The following is a 17,476-nucleotide window of genomic DNA, read 5'->3' on the forward strand; positions in this document are numbered from 1 at the left end:
AGTGTCACCGTAAAAGATCACCCCAAGCCCCCGGTACTTCCACCCCCCGTGCCCAGTCACTGCCAGGGGACACCACGGGGCAGCAGAGTGTGGAAAGCAGCACTTCAGGGGCAGCACCAGCGGCACAAATGAAAAGAAATCCTCTTCTGGCAGGCAAAGATCATTCACATTAGGAGAACAGCAGTTACAAAACATTTTCCTTTCCTTGCCAGCCACACATGAGCACTTTGGGTTACACCAAGGCCAGGAGAATGAGAGAATCACGGAATATCCTGAGCTGGGAGGGACCCACAGGGACCATCCAGTCCCACCCTGTCCGTGCCCAGAGCCCCAACAATCCCCCCCGGGCATCCCTGGCAGCGCTGTCCAAAGGCTCCTGGAGCTCTGGCAGCCTCGGGGCCGTGCCCATTCCCTGGGGAGCCTGGGCAGTGCCCGGCACCCTCTGGGGGAAGAGCCTCGCCCCACAATCCCCCCTCAATCCCTGCTGGAACAGCTCCAGCTGCTCCCCCAGGCAGAAAAAATCACCCACGGATGGGATGAGCCAACAGCAATGATCCCAAACGTGCTGGCACAAGACAGGTGCTCCTGAATTCCAAACCTCCTGCCCCGAAGTGAGAGCTGCTGTTTCTTAATCCAGTGGGAAAAGGAGGAGGCCCCCAGCTCTGAGCAGCACCGTGCCAGCAGTGAAGGAGCCCTGCCTGCCTGGAGCTGCCTCACTGGAAAGGTTGTTACTAAAAAAAACAATTTAAAAAGAAAATCTTGAAATGAGTCACTGTGGAACCAGGAATAAATTGGGAATTTTATGCTTTGCTACACTGGAAGATGGAAATGCTGCTTTTGGAGGAGACAGCGGGGAGATTCACCCCTCAGATAAAAAACACCTCTCCTAAAGTGGCTGTTTTCTGAGGGTGATCAGGGAAAGAGGAACTTTCCAGAACAGATACAGACCAAGAGCAGCGCAGGAACCCCGAGGCTCCTCATCCCAGCAGGGTCCTGGCAGTGCTGGGGCACCAAAAGGTGACACAAAACACGAGGTGTCACCTCGAGGCCATCAAACCTGGGCGTGAGAGCAGGAGCTGCCAAAACCAGAAGGAAATCCCCAAATCCCTGAGGCTGGAAAAGCCCTCCCAGCCCAGGCAGTCCCACCTTGTCCCCGGCCCGGAGCTCTGAGTGCCACCTCCAGGTGCCACCTGCAGGGACGGGCACTCCAAAGCTCCCTGGGCAGCCCCTGCCAAGGCCTGAGCACCCTTTCCATGGGGAAATTCCTGCTGCTGGCCAAGCTGAGCCTCCCCTGGGCCAGCCTGAGGCCGTTCCCTCTTGTGCAGTCAGGAGGGAAGGAGGGATGGTGGGAAGGAGGGAATGCTTTCCAGTGACCACAAAGTGGTGATTCCATCAGCTCAGCAGCTCCTGAAACCTCTCCCTTGGCCTGAAAAGGCCACGTGGAGAGGCAGCTCCCACCTGGCTTCCCTGAGGACCAGGAGACACACGGCCACTTGTGGCTTTCAGAGCGATCCCAAACCTCAGCTGCTCCTTCCCTGGACACGGACTTTCCAAAATCCTCCAGGCCCTTTGCAGTAATAAAGAGGCTCCAAAAGACAAGCTGGGAACTCCTCGGACAACACACTCTTCATCCTCAGCACACAGGGAAGAGCTCTGGCGTGATGCAACCCCTGCTGCAGCTCAGCACTCTAAACTGATGTTGTGTAAGCAAAAAGCCCAGAAGGAAACCCCCAAAGCCTCCCTGAGCCCCGTGCCACCCCACAGCTGCTGCCCCAGTGCCTGTGCTGAACCCAGCTTAACCCTCCCTGAGACTGCCCAGAGTCACCTGGGAACACTGAGTGCACAATGTCCAGAAACTCCTCCAATTCGAGCAGAGCTGGGGCTCTCCCTCAGAAGGGCAGCTCACTTTTTCCCCATCATTCCTGAACCATGATTGAGCTGTGGCTTTCCCCAGGCAGCTGGAGAGGCACTGCGGGGTTTGGAATGTGCCCTTGTTCTGAGCCCTGAGCAGACAGCAGTCGGTTTTAGGGGAAGCTGAGGCAGGAAAGGGGCAGTTTTCCAAACCCCAGTCACTGGGAGTCAGACTGTGACAGCCCAGCCATGGAATGCCAGACTGCTTTGGGTTGGGAGGGACCCTAAATCCCACCCAGTGCCACCCCAGCCATGGCAGGGACACCTCCCACTGTCCCCAGTGTCCAACCTGGCCTTGGGCACTGCCAGGGATCCAGGGGCAGCCACAGCTGCTCTGGGAATTCCATCCCCACCCTGCCAGGGAACAATTCCTGCCCAAGAATTCCTAATCCAGCCCTGCCCCCTGGCCCTTGTACCTGCACAGGCACCTTTTGCTGCCCCAAGTGCCCTCTCAGGCCCCAGGGCTGTGGGGTGGGGGTTCCAGGTGCTGCTTCCCGCTGCCCCACAGCTCACTGTGTGCCCGGATCCCACCCTGCTGCTTTCCCCACAGAATCCCAGAATTTCTGGGTTGGGAGAGACCCCCCAGACCACAGAGTCCAACCCAGCCCCAACAGCTCGACTAAACCCTGGCCCCGAGTGCCACATCCAGTCTGCTTTAAACACACCCAGGGAAGGTGACTCCACCACCTCCCCGGGCAGGACATTCCAGTGTTTAATCACTCTTTCTGTGAAAACCTTTGTCCTGATATCCAGCCCATATTCCCTTGGCACAGCTCGAGGCTGTGTCCTCTGGTTCTGTCAGTGCTGCTGGAGAGAGAGACCGACCCCAGGTGAGCACAGCCGCCTCTCAGGGGATTGTACAGAGTGGTCAGGGCACCCCTGAGCCTCCTTTTCTCCAGGATAAACTGCCCCAGCTCCCTCAGTGGTTCCTGACAGGGCTGGTGCTCCAAGAGGAGCTGCAATCCCGTTATCTCGTGAGCGGGGCTGGCTCCGAACGAACAGATCCTGCCCACAGCCCGGCAGGCACTGGGAAAGGAAATGCTCCCCGGGGCTTCAGGGAGAGGGATAAATCACCGGGGCAGGGAATGGCCGAGCTGCACGGTCAGGGCAAAGAAATAAATTCCTCAGGCACCTTCCTGAGCGCTCCATAAATCCTCCAGGCACAGGGTGGGAGCTCTGCGCACGGCTGAGCCCCGAGAACGGCCACACGGCTGCTCCTGGAGCCCTTCCCAGCACGGGAATCCCATCCCGCTGCGGGACTGCAGTGGTTCATCCTCCCAGCACGGGAATCCCATCCCGCTGTGGGATTGCTGTGGTTCATCCTCCCAGCACGGGAATCCCATCCCGCTGTGGGATTGCTGTGGTTCTCCCTCCCAGCACGGGAATCCCATCCCGCTGTGGGATTGCTGTGGTTCTCCCTCCCAGCACGGGAATCCCATCCCGCTGTGGGATCGCAGTGGTTCATCCTCCCAGCACGGGAATCCCATCCCGCTGTGGGATTGCTGTGGTTCTCCCTCCCAGCACGGGAATCCCATCCCGCTGTGGGATTGCTGTGGTTCTCCCTCCCAGCACGGGAATCCCATCCCGCTGTGGGATCGCAGTGGTTCATCCTCCCAGCACGGGAATCCCATCCCGCTGTGGGATTGCTGTGGTTCTCCCTCCCAGGACGGGAATCCCATCCCGCTGTGGGACTGCAGTGGTTCATCCTCCCAGCACGGGAATCCCATCCCGCTGTGGGACTGCAGTGGTTCATCCTCCCAGCACGGGAATCCCATCCCACTCTGGGATTGCAGTGGTTCTCCCTCCCAGCACGGGAATCCCATCCCGCTGTGGGATTGCAGTGGTTCTCCCTCCCAGCACGGGAATCCCATCCCGCTGTGGGATTGCTGTGGTTCTCCCTCCCAGCACGGGAATCCCATCCCGCTGTGGGATTGCAGTGGTTCTCCTCAGTGCCATGGAGAGGGGCTCTGGGAGAGGGATTCCCCTCCTCGTTCACACCCCGAGGCCTGGGAATATTCCCCACGGGAGCAGTGCCCCTGGAATAGCAGCTCTGTCCCCAGGAGCTGTCTTGGAACTTGCGACCCGCTGAGCAAAGCACTGGGAGCGTGGAACACACAGGACACAGAAGAAAGCTCGAGCTGGATCACACAGTAGCGTGGCAGGGTTTGGGACCAACCCGGGAAGCCAGCGGTGTCCCTGGCTGCTGTGGAACATTTCATTTACCGGAGGTTAATTATAGACCAGCACAGCTTCCAGAGAGCTGAGCCCGCCTCGGGGATGTGCTTCAAATCAGAGGAAAGTGGCCTTGACTTGTTTAAAAAGATTCTCATTCCCAAACACGTGTGGGAGGGACCAAGAGTCTCTGCATGACATCAGCCACCCAGCTAGAGAACAGCAGCTTTCCCCGTGTGAATTAAATACAAAATCTTTTCATTACAGCAAAAAAAAATTTTAAAAAAAGAGACTTAACAGAACGTTATTACCGTCATCGACAGCTTAAAAGTTAAATCCTAAAAAACCTGGTCTTTTCTTGAAAGAGAAAAAAAACCCCAGAACCGAAAAAACGAAGTTGAGTTTCTCCCTATGAACTCTCCTGACCAGCACCAGTACAGGACACGGCCACTGGCTGGACTGGTGGCATTTCTCCCCCCAGAGCAGAAGTGTCACCTCTGCAGCACTTCCCCCCCCAGCCAGGACACACAGGACTAAGTTTAGCCAGCGTTAGGCCACGGATAAATCCCTCCTAACCCCTGTCGACTCCCAGAGCCAAGGAGGGAGCAGCAAACCAAACCATCTACAAAGAGCTCTGCGTTCACCCAAACCTGACTCTTTGAACTCATTATTCAGGGCTAATTCCTTGCAGCTCTTCCAAGACCGGAGGAGCAGCAGCCCCAGGGTCTGAGCAGCAACACTTGGGTACACTGGGCCGCAGAAGTCCTGTCAGAGTGTGAAATTCTGGGATATTTCTGTTCACCCAGCGGCAGCCGCAGCCACGCCAAAGGACTGTGTTTACCAAAGGGATAACTCTGGCTACCAGGGAAGCTCCCTGCCAGATCCTAACAAAAACACACAGGTGACTCAGGAAGACGAGCCCAGACTCCTCTGGATCTTTTTTAATACCTCATTAATCAGGAAAAAAACATCCTACAATACCCTCCAGGCAGAAAATATTCTCTCCGGCAGCAGCATGAAGGGGAAAAGGAGCCACGAGCTTTCCTCCCTCCTCTGCTGCAAACAGAGAAGTTCCCCGCGGCTTCCCTGAAAACGCGTGTCCAAACCACCTACAAGTGGCCCAGGCTGCCAGGGCAGGGATGGAATCACATCCCTGGACAGATGTGGTACCTGGGGACGTGGCTCAGCTGGACTCTGTAAGGGCTTTTCCAGCAAACCCAGCCCGTTCTCACCTTGGGCACCACAGCCTCCACGAGTATTTCCACCAGCGCTCACACAAAGACTCTACTGAACAATCAAGCCTGTTTCCTCCTTCTTTCCAACACAAATTCCCTGGTTTCTTTAGGGCAGAAGGTGCTGGGTTTACCCCCCGAGCCAGGGCAGGTGCCAGCGAAGCCCCAGCCTTCCCAGGAATGCTGGATGTGCCACAGGCCGGCCCACCACGCTGCCCCTGGAGAGCGCCTCGAGTCCCTGCTCTGCCTGGTGACCTCCTGCACAGCACCGACACCTCTGCACTTCCATCCTGCCCTGGGAACAGGACTGTGGTGCTCCCGCATCCCACAGCACCACGAGGTTACACGCGCAGAGCCCGCGAGGAGCTCCGAGGGGCTGCAGGTGACATTCCCAGCACAGGGGTTTGGCAGATGCCGAAGGAGCCACCCGAGTCTGAGCCACAGAGCAAGACCTGGGTTTGGTTTGACAGGGCGAAACCCTGAGCGAACAGCAGCTGGAGTTCCTCCCAACCCCAAAGGAATCACAAGAATGAAGCCCTGACACCTTTCCAGTGGGAATAAGGATGAGGTGGGGTGAGGTGTCCCCCTATTCCTACATCTCAGGCAACCTCCACCCCAGTTCCACTGCTCCTGGCAGATGCAAGAGCAGCACATCCCACATCCCTGTGCTGATCCCTGCCTTTCCTGCTGCTTCCCCCACGTAGGGCTCGGCTTTGTCCTGGGTCCTGCCCACGTTCCCAACACAGCAGGGCACCAGGGCCACCACAATGCTGGGATTTGGGGCTCCCTGTGTTCAGGGTGCCCGTGCACAGCCCAAACGGCTCTTCCAAAACCCTGAGCGGTGCCCACACAGTAAAGAGCCGCAGCTAGTGCAGAGACCCTGGCTGGGATGAGCTGGGACAGCGGGACACCTCCTCCCAGCAGAGTCCCAGGGAGCAGGAAAGCATCTCAGCCATTTCACCTTGTTAGGCTGAGCAGCTGAAAATAGCCCTGGGATGGAAAACAAACCAGCTGGACAAGTACTCCAAAGCGGGAGGCTCCGGCCAGCAGCGAGAGGAGCTCTGTCCTGGCCACAGCTCTGTCCTGTCCCCTGGCCACAGCTCTGTCCTGGCCACAGCTCTGTCCTGTCCCCTGGCCACAGCTCTGTCCTGGCCACAGCTCTGTCCTGGCCACAGCTCTGTCCTGTCCCCTGGCCACAGCTCTGTTTTGTCCCCTGAGCTCTGTCCTGTCCCCAGCTCTGTCCTGTCCCCTGGCCACAGCTCTGTTTTGTCCCCTGAGCTCTGTCCTGTCCCCTGGCCACAGCTCTGTCCTGTCCCCAGCCCTGTCCTGTCCCCTGGCCACAGCTCTGTCCTGTCCCCAGCCCTGTCCTGTCCTCTGGCCACAGCTCTGTCCCTGCCTCAAGTTCTGTCCTTGCCCCAAGCTCTGTTTTGTCCCCTGAGCTCTGTCCTGTCCCCAGCTCTGTCCTGTCCCCTGGCCACAGCTTTGTCCTGTCCCCTGCCCCGAGCTCCAGAGGGGTCAGTGCCACAGGAGCATCCCGCAGGCCAGCCCGGGGGAAGGGAGGGGTGGCAGGGGTGGCACTGCCCCATCCAGCAAACCTTTGAAGATATCCATCTCCCAGGATGGCACAGGAATGCCAGACATTCCCATTAAGGCTCCTGCTCCGACATGACAAACTCCAAGGGCTGAGCCTCACCCTTTGAAGCATGAAACATTCTCTTCTCCTTTCCCAAGAGGAAAAATAAAACATGGGAGAAAAAAGAACCAGCAACCCCACTCCTCACACCAATTGCTGTCAGGAAAACTTCTCTAGGAATCATCCTGCAGCGCGGGAGAGCAGCACTGAGTGCCCCCAAATATCCCTTTCCACCCTCTTCTTTTGTTAATGACAGAGCCAAGGGAAACCTGTGTACCTCCAAAGCCCAGAATGCCAATCTCCAGGAAACACTGTGGCCCCTGAGAAACCTCTGAGAGCAGCAGGAGGGCACTGCTTGGGATGGGACAGCCTTGGGATGAGATGGGATGGGGACAGCCCCCCTCAGTGCCCCACCAAGAGACCCCTCTGCCAAGTGTGCTGCCACCAGCATTCCCACACAACCACCAGCATCTCCAGCCTGCTTTCCACACTTCCCAGCTCCACACTGTTGGATATGCTCTCTTTCACCCAGAGGCCCTGCAGGACACAGCTGAGTTAACTGACTCTGGCCTCAGCAGGCCAGGCTGCCCAGGGCCACTCCCTGAGGAAGCTGAGGAACTCTTCCCCTTGCAGCACACCTCTGGGACACCCACAGCAGAGGCGGCCTGGGCTCTGGGAGGGAGCTGGGAAAAGGCTGAGCCTGTAGGTGCCAGGACAAAGCAGAGATGGAAGGGGCTGCCCTGCAGAGCCCGGCACAATCCAAGCCCCAAAGCCCCCGGGAGCATCAGCAGCTGTGCTGTGCTTGTGCCCCAGTCCTGCCTGGGGACAAAGCCACCCGAGTCCCCAGGCAGAGCCACCTGGATCCACACGCCCCACAGATAAAAGCACGGCATGGGCAAGAACTTCCCTCCCGATCCTTTCCGCGGGCTCGAACAGGAAACAACATCTGCTCCGCTTGGCAGTTTCCAGGCCAGACCCACGGGGAAATCCCCGGACACCAAACACGGCCGCCTTCCCAAAACACTCCAGGATGCTCAGACCTTCCATCAGCACTTCCCCACCGACACTTCACCCCTGGACTGGGATCCAGCTCCAGAAAGGCCAGCCAGAGGAGGGAGCTGGGAAGCTCCAGGGGACCTGCCCTGCCTGAGACGGGATCACTTCCCTCAGCAGCAACTGCTGAGCTCAGCCCCAGCAGGCGGGAGAAGCCATCACACATGGAAGTCGGAGGGAATAACCCTCCCACACCTGCCTGGCCTGGAGGTGCCACCTCCCTGCGGTCCTGGAGCTGCTCTGTGACAAGCACTAGCCCCTGAGGCCAGCACAGGGTGCCAGGACTGGATTTTTCCCTTCCCACTGCCAAGCACCAGAACAAACCCACCCTGGCACCCTTAACAACAGCAGCTGCTCACTTCCAGAATTATTGCTGTCCCCCACAAAAATTACTTTCTATCCTCCATCCATCTCTATCCAGTTAAAAAAAAATAACTTTTTTTTTTCCCCTTTGGCTTACTCACCCATTAATTATGTCCTGGCACTCTCACAGATCTGAACGCACGCATTGCTTAGCAGCTTTAATCCTGAATTATTCCTCCCTTTCCTGCAATCCAAAGCCTCCCTTGCCTAGCAAGGGGCAGGCTGTTCCAACCGGCAAGCTGTTCCTTTGCAGCTCAGAGAGGAACATTCCTCAAGTTCTCCTGTTTATTGTGTTCTCATCCTCCCAGAACAGCCGAATTTACGGCACCGGAGCTCTAAACCTGGAGAGAAGAATTAAACTGACCTTAAAACTCTCTCTTTCAGGGAAAAAAACACAAACACTGGGCTCCACAAATAGTGTCTTTTCCTGCAAAACGTGTGTGTGTGTGTGTTACCAAACATCCCCGTTCCCAACTGCATTGCTGCTGCTTCCACCTTCTGAGAGCTGCCGGGATCAGCGATCTCCAAATCCCCGAGGAGGTGAGGGGATGGTGGAGCTGAGAACACGCAGAGCTCCCTGCTGGGATAAAGGGCACTTCCAAGGAATTGCCTATGGATCCTGCAAGTGCCTCTCGCAGTAGATCTCAGCAAGGTGTAGATAAACACATATACACAAAAACAACATCCCTGTGTGCCAGAGGCAACCGCTGGGGCTGGTGAGAGACTTCCAAGGAGCACTTGGTGGCTCCCAAAGTCAAAGCCCACAGACGTCCGTGACACACAGCGAGTGAATGCGTTTTCCAAAGTGGAGAAAATAGGTTCCTTAAAAATAGGGCCGTAATCCAAACAAACAAGCAGCCTGGTACTGTTTCATGGAGGGAAAACAAGCAGGCAGGGACAACACGGGGACAGAGGCAGGCACGGCTCCCTAATGACTTCCTCATGCTCCCCTCAAGGTTTTCCATCGACTGCAGGGCCGGGAAAAGCTCCTGGGCACAGTCCTGCCATCACTCCTGACCAGGAATTGTATTCTTGGGGTTACTGCAGAGAGCTCAGAGCCCCCTCCAGGGCCTGAAGGGGCTCCAGGAGAGCTGCAGAGGGACAGAACACAGGGAACGGCTTCCCAGGGCCACAGGGCACAGTTAGAGGGACTATTGGGAAGAAATCGTTCCCTGTGAGTGGTGAGGCCCTGGCACAGTGTGAGGCAGGAGCTCCTCAAGGCTCCCATGTGCTGCACGAGTGACAGAGCAATGGCTTTAATTAAAGAGTCCTTGGCCCCTGCCAGCACCAGCTCCTAAAGCTGAACCAGAGCTCTGGGGGTGCCAGAAAATTAATGAGGCACGGCTGCAGGGGCTGGGGAAACGAGGGGGAGGGAAAATTAAAGTGCTCCAGAGAGCCCAGCTTGGATCAGCCATGGGAGCAGAGCAGACACACGGCACGACAGCGCTGCCTCCACGGGAAACATCCCAAAACTCAGCAGCAAAGAGACTCTGGAGGGCAGGAGGGGGAAGCAGCAGGTCCCAGGGCTGCACCTGGTGACAGGGAGAGGGCAGAAAAGAGGCCAAAAGCCCCCTTATTCACAGCATCCCACGCTGCTTTGGGCTTGGAGGCACCTCACAGTCCATCCCATCCCACCCCTGCCACGGCAGGGACACCTCCCACTGTCCCCAGTGTCCGGCCTGGCCTTGGGCACTGCCAGGGATCCAGGTGCCCCTGTGCCAGGGCCTGCCCGCCCTGCCAGGGAAGGATTTCCCCCCAGCGGCACCTGACTGACACAAGGAGGGGGGATGGAATCTCCAGCTGGGGGCACGGGGGATCCCCAGATGTGCACCCAACAGCAGGAAAGGTCCCATCTCCTGTGTCCCAGCACGTTCCTGCCCCTCCAGGGATCCCCAGCAGGGCTCCACACGGCTGGACCAGCCAGGAACAGGCACCAGTGGGAATCCCAGAGCCACAAGTCTCCCGCTCGCTCTGCCTGCTCAGGAGTTCATTTCTCCCTCTCTGGATCTGAAGCAACGCTAATTAATGAAGGAAAACAGCTTTGTTAGCACTAATGAGTGTGCCGCTGGGGCTGTGGGGAGCAGGATGCCAGGCTGGGCACAGTCCAGCACTGAAGGGTGTCCAGGCCTGGCACTGACCTGGGCTTGGCACCCCCAGGGACACGGTCACTGCCAGCACCTCTGCCACCAGCACAGCCTCCAAGTGGGACAGGCTGCAGCACAGGGATAACCCCAGGGGAAAGGGCTGCTCTGCAGCCACCTGCCTGCAGAAAGGGCTTTTTCACTAACAAATCACAGAATCCCAAAGTCCCTGAGGCTGCAAAAGCCCTCCCAGCCCATGGAGCCCCAGCTGTGCCCACCTTGTCCCCAGCCCGGAGCTCTGAGTGCCACCTCCAGGTGACACCCCCAGGAAAGCTCCCTGGGCAGCCCCTAAGTGCCAGGATGGCCTTTTAGCTCCCTTCCCTCCCCAAATCCCAGGCAGACCACGAATACACCCCACTGCAGGGTACCTGAGCCCCCCAGGGCTGTCCTGGACACTCACCCGTCCCTCCAGCCCCTGCCCAGAGGAGGAGAAAGCTCTGGCAGGGAATTGCCAGGTACCAAGATGCCCAGACAGTCCACGAGTCAAACATCAACTGAGCAGCCAGAGGAACACCAAGTGCTTTTCCTTCTCACTCCTCCTGGGATAAGGCTGCACTCCAGGACCACCAAAGCACCCCAGACCCTGCAGCTGCACCACGAGGGATGGCAGGAGGCTCCTTCCTCACACGTGTCCTGCTCCATCCCCCCCCGAGAGCAAAGGATGGGAAGGACAGCAGGACCGCTGCCCTGGACTTCCCAGGTGGATGTGTGCATCCCTGCCCCGCCGTGGGAAAGGCCAGCCCTGTGGAGCTGAGATGCAGCTCCCTGCAGCCCCAGCAGAGCAGGCAGTGTCCCAGCTGCTCCCGTGGGAAGGGACCACCCGAGGGGCGCAGGAGACACGGACACAGCTGCTTTCCAGGGGAGTAAAGACATCAATCTAACAAGAAATTCAATTAAGATCCTCTCAGTGATCCAGCTGAGCATTACTCCAAGTCTCTGGGCCAAGCAGGGAAGGGAAGGAGCTGGAGGGAGCCAGGAGCTCCCCAGCAGCCCCAGCGCTGCCCAGTCGGCGCTGCTCCTCCTCCTCTTCCTCCACACGAGGCCAGTTTGCTGCCAAAACACAATTTTTCCAGCTCTCAGAACGGCAATTCCTCGAGATGAGTTTCATTCCCGAAGGAAGCCAAGCCGTGCAATCCGCCGGGGCTTCCAGCTGAGCCGGGGAAGAGCATGGACTGTTTCCTGGCAGAGTTCTCCAAGGATTCTCACAACTGCTTCCTCTCCCTCGCCCAGCCCAAAGCTGCACTCGCCGGTGCAACTTCCACTCATGAACGTGCACCCCTGGAAGGGATTCCTTTAACAGCAAACTCTCCTCTAAAAGGCATTTCATCAAAGCAAGGAGGGCACGGCAGGTGGCCGTGTGCCATGGAGGGATGGAGACCCAGGCTGCTCCCAGCCTGCAGGATGAGCCACCACTGAGCTCCCACAGGCCCCACGTGCTGCTCAGGTGCCAAAAGCTCTCACTGTGAGTTCCGAGCCCAAACCCAACAGCTCCCAAGGCAGAGGTTTTGCAGCCAAGGATTCACTTGCAATGAACCCCTGGGTGTGGGGATGGCAGGGTCAGGCAGGGCTTGGGCACAGCCTCCTCACCCAGAAATTCACATTCTCCCCTTTGGGAATCAGTGACAGCAGCCTGTGGCTGCAGCCCCCCTTCCCACAGTGGCTTCGTCCCGCAGGATGTTCCCAGGGTTTAAGGGCAGCTCAAAGTGCTCCAGGCAAACTCAGAACCAGCCCTGGGCGCAGCCCTCCAGCTTGGGACACTACCAGGGTGGTTTTTTAACTTGTTTTTTAAACCACTTAGGTAAGAGCAAAGATGACTCAAGAGATGTTTTGATCAAGGAACCAAGACAGGGAAGCAGGAGACAGGGCAGGAGCAAGGAAGAGAAGGAGGAGCTGCTGTGGAGAAAGGAAAAGCTGCCAGACCTGTGCCAGCCCTGCAGCAGAGTCCAGCCCTCGCCACCCACCCCCCTGATGCAGGAGCCCCACATCACCCCAAAGACGCCTCAACCCCTGCACACAACTCAGAGCCCACCTCTGAACCGCCGCAGCAAAGAGGGAAAACCCAGGCCACGATCCCGGACTTGCCTCGAGGATGCCAGAACGGGGACCCACCCGAGGAGGCCCCACATCCCTGTGGATGCCAGACCACAGGAAGGAATTCCACATGCAGGGAGACGGGGCAGGGCTGGACCTGCAGGTGGAAGTTGTCACCAGTAAGGGAACCCGGGATGAGCCCCAGCCATCCAAACCCTACCCGCCCACAGCCAGTTTTCCTTGGATCTCCTACAAACACACCTGGAGGTGCCCACCTGTGCTGGGCTGCAGGGAGGGCAAACAATTAAAATAAAAATAACCCGAAATCCCACGGACTGGTTCCAGGTGATGTGATTTAAGGGGGAAGAGCCAACTGAGCAAGGTATTTTAAATGAGATGAAATTTAATACTTGTGACCCAAACAATGGGTCGCATTTTTGATGGCCCACATAAAACTCGTGAAACACGTGGGCCACAACCCCGGAGGGTGTTCTGATAAGGACCAAAACCCGGCTGATTTGGGCAACAGCCAGATTACAGCAAATGAGCAGAAAGGGGGGGGGAGATAATCCCTGAAAGTGCAGTTTGCCCCCTTTTAGGGGGGTGTGAAAAGGTCCCGGGCCAGGCTGCAGCCTGACAAATTCGGGCTAAAAATAACCAGGGCGGGTGCAAACAATGCCGTGGGGCCGGTCACACATCCTGTGACAGCAGCAGGATCCCAAAGGCGGGCTGGGGCAAGGCCAGGGGCTGCCACAGGCCCCTCCTGGCCTCCAGAGCCCCGCTCCTTGTGAAATGGCTCCTGGGCTGCCGACTGGAACCAAACTTCAACCTGATCCCGGCAGGAAAAGATTAGAGATCAAAGATTAGGGCCTCACCTCGCCTCTGAGTGAGTCAAAGCCAGGAGAAAAATCTGGTTTTCCCCGGGCTTCAGTCACCAGCTCTGATAAACCCACCTGGTTCGAACTCTTGCTTAAAACTATACTCCAGGAATCGGGATCGCTCACTAATCCTCTGTGAAAGCTGCTGATGCATCCCCTGGGTGTGCAGGGGAATCTCAGCAGCCCGAGAGGTGCTGCAGCTCAGGCTTCTGCTCTCCGCAAACACTTCCCTGCATCGCCTGCAAAACTCCCCCGGCGCTGACACTTTTTCATTAAAATCCTGCCATCCTAATTAAAGGATAATAATAATAATAATAAAGCACCTCTGCACGACGGAAGATGTGTCAAACCCGAGCACTTTCACTTTCAAGACGGCGTCCAACACTCACCTCTGCCTCACAGCGAGCAGCCAACGCCTTCTGCTTCCAGGGAAAACACCAGGAAAAGTGTCTCCTGTGCCGGCTGAGGACATTCCCTGCCGTGAACCGGGAGCAACAGCCCCGAGAGCTCGAACCAAAGAGACCTCAGAGCACACGCGGAGCTGTGGCGGCAGAAGGCAAGGAGCGCGCCGGGCTGTCCCCGGAGCAGGGGACACAAATCCCTCCCTGACCACGATCCCGCACCTCGGGGGCTCCAACCTGTAGGCAGTCGTTAACCCCGCGCGGGTTTGGGAAGGCAGCAGTGACCACAACACGGCCCAGGAGTGACCCAAAGCACTGGCCCGGCAGGAAGAGCCATTCCGGGGGGGAATTTCTGGGAGCCCAGGCCCCGGGGCTGCCTCCGCCCGCCGCCAAGAGCGGAGCCAGCAGCTGAATCACCCAGGCTGCCACACTTCTGCAGGGCCTCCAAAAATAACCGCAATGGAAATTCCTTGGAGGCACAAAGCTCGCTTCACAAGGACTGCGGAGATCCAGTTTCCTCGGCGGAGCGGGCCGGATGGGAACCGGCCCGAGGGGCCGGGAGCGCAGGGAGAGGGACGAGGAGCCCCCGTCCCGCAGACAGCGAGGCACAGAGCCCCTCGGTGAGGGAACAGGCTCCCTGCACGCCGCGATGGCCCTGCCGGCCCCGCAGCCCCCGGGGCCGCCCCTCGCCCCGACGCCAGCCAGCACGGAGCCGAGCCCTTCCCGGGACACCAGCACCACACACCAACACCCCGACGAACACCTTCCCCCGGCCCGGGCGCCCCGAGGAAAGCCCGGCCGCCGTCCCCGGGGCCCCGGGAGCGGGGCTCGGCTCTCGGGGGCCCCTCGGGGCTGAGGGTCCCGGCCCCGCGGCGGCACCGACGGCCGGGAGGGTCCCGCTGACCTCGGGCACCGCCGCAAGGACACGGAGCCCACGGAGGCGCCGCCGCCGGGCCGCGGGGGGACGCACAGCGCCCGGGGGCTCGGCTCCCCTGCCCTTCGGGGTGGAGGGGATGGAAGTTTGGGGAAGCAGCGCCCGGGCGGCGGGGCCGCGCTCCTCAGGCGGGACCCGCCGCTGCCCGGAGCGAACAGCGCCGGGGCCGCCACAGCCGGGAATGCCCCGAGGGAGCAGCGGAATGCCCGGCACCATCCCCGGCCCCCCGGCAGGCCCTCGTCACCGCGGCGAAAACGAGGAACAGAACGCGAATAATCCTAAACCCCGCGAACCGGCCCCAGCAGAGGCGATTTGACGAAGAAGAGCGCAATGCCCTACAGGAGCCGCTGGAATTTAAAACTTTTGACCCAACCAGCCGGAGCCCGCTGCAATAACAAGCGCGGGCTCCCTCGGTCCTCGCGAGGTGCCGAAGCGGGGGGGGCTGCAGCTCTTGCCCGAAACCCGGAGGAATGGCCCCAAAACGGAGCGCGGGGGGGCTGCCGGGGCCTTCCCCGGGCAGCGCCCGGGCCCGGCGGGGCGGGCAGGGCACCGGGCGGGGCTCACCTGCGATGGCCGAGTCGTCCAGGTGCGAGCCGGGGGCCCGCTCGGCGCGGCCGGGATGCTGCAGGAGGACGAGGAGGAGGAGAAGGAAGAGGCCGCACAGCGCCCGCACGGCCCGGCCCGGCCGCAGCTCCATTTCCGCGTCCCCGCCGCCGTCAGCTGCTCCTCGGCATCGGCACCGGCTGCGGAGCCGCGGGGTGTCCCGGTTATCCCGGCTATCCCGATTATCCCGGCTACACCGGCACCGCCGCCAGCTGCGGCCGCGCACCGGCTACCGGAACCCTCTGCTTCCCTCCCCCCGCGCCCCAGTGGTCGCTCCCAGGACAGCCTCCCCCCCGCCGCAGTGGTCTCTCCCGGGACAGCCCCAGTCCCCCCGCCCTCAGTGGTCTCTTCCCGGGATAACCCCGCCGGCCTCTCGCCTCTCTGCCGGGATAACCCTTCTTCCCGCCGCCTCCGCTAGCGTCTCCCCGGCCCGCTCCGTCCCTCCGCCGCCTTCTGGCACCGGTGTCGCCGGGAAACCCCGCTCTGTCTGTGCCGGGATTGCCCCGCTCTCCCCCCCGCAGCCGCGGTGGTCTCGCCCACCCCCCCGCGCGCCGCGCTACGCACCGGGCCCTGGCGCCGCCGCGCGCGCGCTGACAGGGGGCGTGACCAAGCGCCGCCGGGCCACACCCACCGGGGCGGGGCCAACCGGCGGGCACGTGCCCACGCCCCCGCGCCCGCCCGCGCGCGCACGGAGCTGGCCCGCAGCGACCTCTGGTGGCCACAGCGGGGAATGGCCGGGCCGGGGGGAGTGTCACACACCGCGACTTGTCACACACAACATGTCACACACCGCGACATGTCACACACCGCGACATGACACACACCGCCACTTGTCACACACCGCGACACGTCACACACCGCGACATGCCACACAACGCGACATGACACACACCCTATGTCACACACCGCAACGTCACACACAACATGCCACACACCGCGACTTGTCACACACCGCGACATGTCACACACAGCAACATGTCACACACCGCGACTTGTCACACACAAAATGTCACACACCGCGACTTGTCACACACCACGACATGTCACACACCCCATGTCACACATCGTGACATGTCACACACCCCATGTCACACACCTCATGTCACACACCTCATGTCACACACTGCGACTTGTCACACACCGCGACTTGTCACACCCCAACATGTCACACACCCCATGTCACACATCCCAATGAGTCACCCACCCCGACACGCCACACACCCCAACATGTCACACACTCCATGTCACACACCCCATGTCACCCACCCTGACATGTCACAGCCCCCCTGCTCTCTGGGCAGACATGTTGAGGTCCCAGCACGTGTCTCCTTGTTGGCAGTGGGGTTGAGGAAATTTCACCAGCACCTTGAGCTGCGACACCTCCAGGGCCACGCGCTCCCGGTGGCGTCGCCGGACTGGTGCCACCAGCGCCGGAGGCCAGCAGGCTGCGGAGGGACGGAGGGACGGGAAGCTCACGTCCCGTCCCACTCCTCCCATGCTGTCCCCTCTGGCCGGGGCGCTCCGAGAAGTGACACGGCTGTCCCCGGAGCAGGCTCTCCCAGGCAGGTGCCCCACGCCCCCACTCTGGGCTGGGGTCCCAGGCTGTCCCCTCGTGGGGACCCCCCGGGCTGGGACACGGGGCTGGCTGATGTCCAGTCTCCCTGGTCCCCGTGCTGGCACTGGGGAAGGTGCCGGGTGTGACCCCGAGATGAGGATGGGGACAGGCCACTCTCTCCGGGAACTGCCCCAGGGACCGCCGTGGGCTGCGGGTGCTGGCGGGGGGCACCCGGCCCTTGGGGGGACCCTCCCAGCACCCGGGCTGCTCTGGCCGTGCCCCGGCACAGCTCGGGGGGCACTCCCGCACCCCGGGACCCCCTGGTCCCCTTGGGGTGCAGCAGGGGAGCCCCAGTTCCCCCAGGGGCAGCCGGTGCCCTCCCTGTGCTGTCACCCCGTCCCCACCCCGAGGCACTCCGAGGGCAGGGGGTGTCACCCTTGTCACCTTCCTGCACCCCCAGAGCTCTGGTCCCCTGGGCTGGCAGTGGCCGGTCCGGGGTGTCCCTGTCCCCAGCGCTGGGGTCGGGGTGAGTGCGGGGGGGTGTCAGGGGTCAGGGATGAGTGCCGGGG

The 17,476-nt window shown here is 60.3% G+C and overlaps 1 protein-coding gene across 7 annotated transcripts in view; it reads right to left on the reverse strand.

Moving 5' to 3' along the window:
- The window catches only part of STIM1 (stromal interaction molecule 1), a 69,225-nt gene extending 53,342 nt beyond the window's left edge, over positions 1 to 15,883 (reverse strand). For 6 of the 7 annotated variants that reach the window (XM_066177241.1, XM_066177237.1, XM_066177239.1 and 3 more), the window contains exon 1: positions 15,314 to 15,597. In XM_066177241.1, the coding sequence (XP_066033338.1) occupies positions 15,314 to 15,446 (133 nt within the window). In that variant the 5' untranslated portion in view covers positions 15,447 to 15,597. Of the gene's footprint in view, positions 1 to 15,313; positions 15,598 to 15,729 lie in introns of those variants that run through there. The other variant, XM_066177235.1, reaches the window with a different exon arrangement.
- Positions 15,884 to 17,476: the final 1,593 nt, after the last annotated feature.

Source organism: Chamaea fasciata, unplaced genomic scaffold (genome assembly GCF_029207755.1).
Source record: "Chamaea fasciata isolate MVZ Bird 193981 ecotype frontalis unplaced genomic scaffold, bChaFas1.0.hap1 SCAF_2, whole genome shotgun sequence".
NCBI lineage: Eukaryota > Metazoa > Chordata > Aves > Passeriformes > Sylviidae > Chamaea > Chamaea fasciata.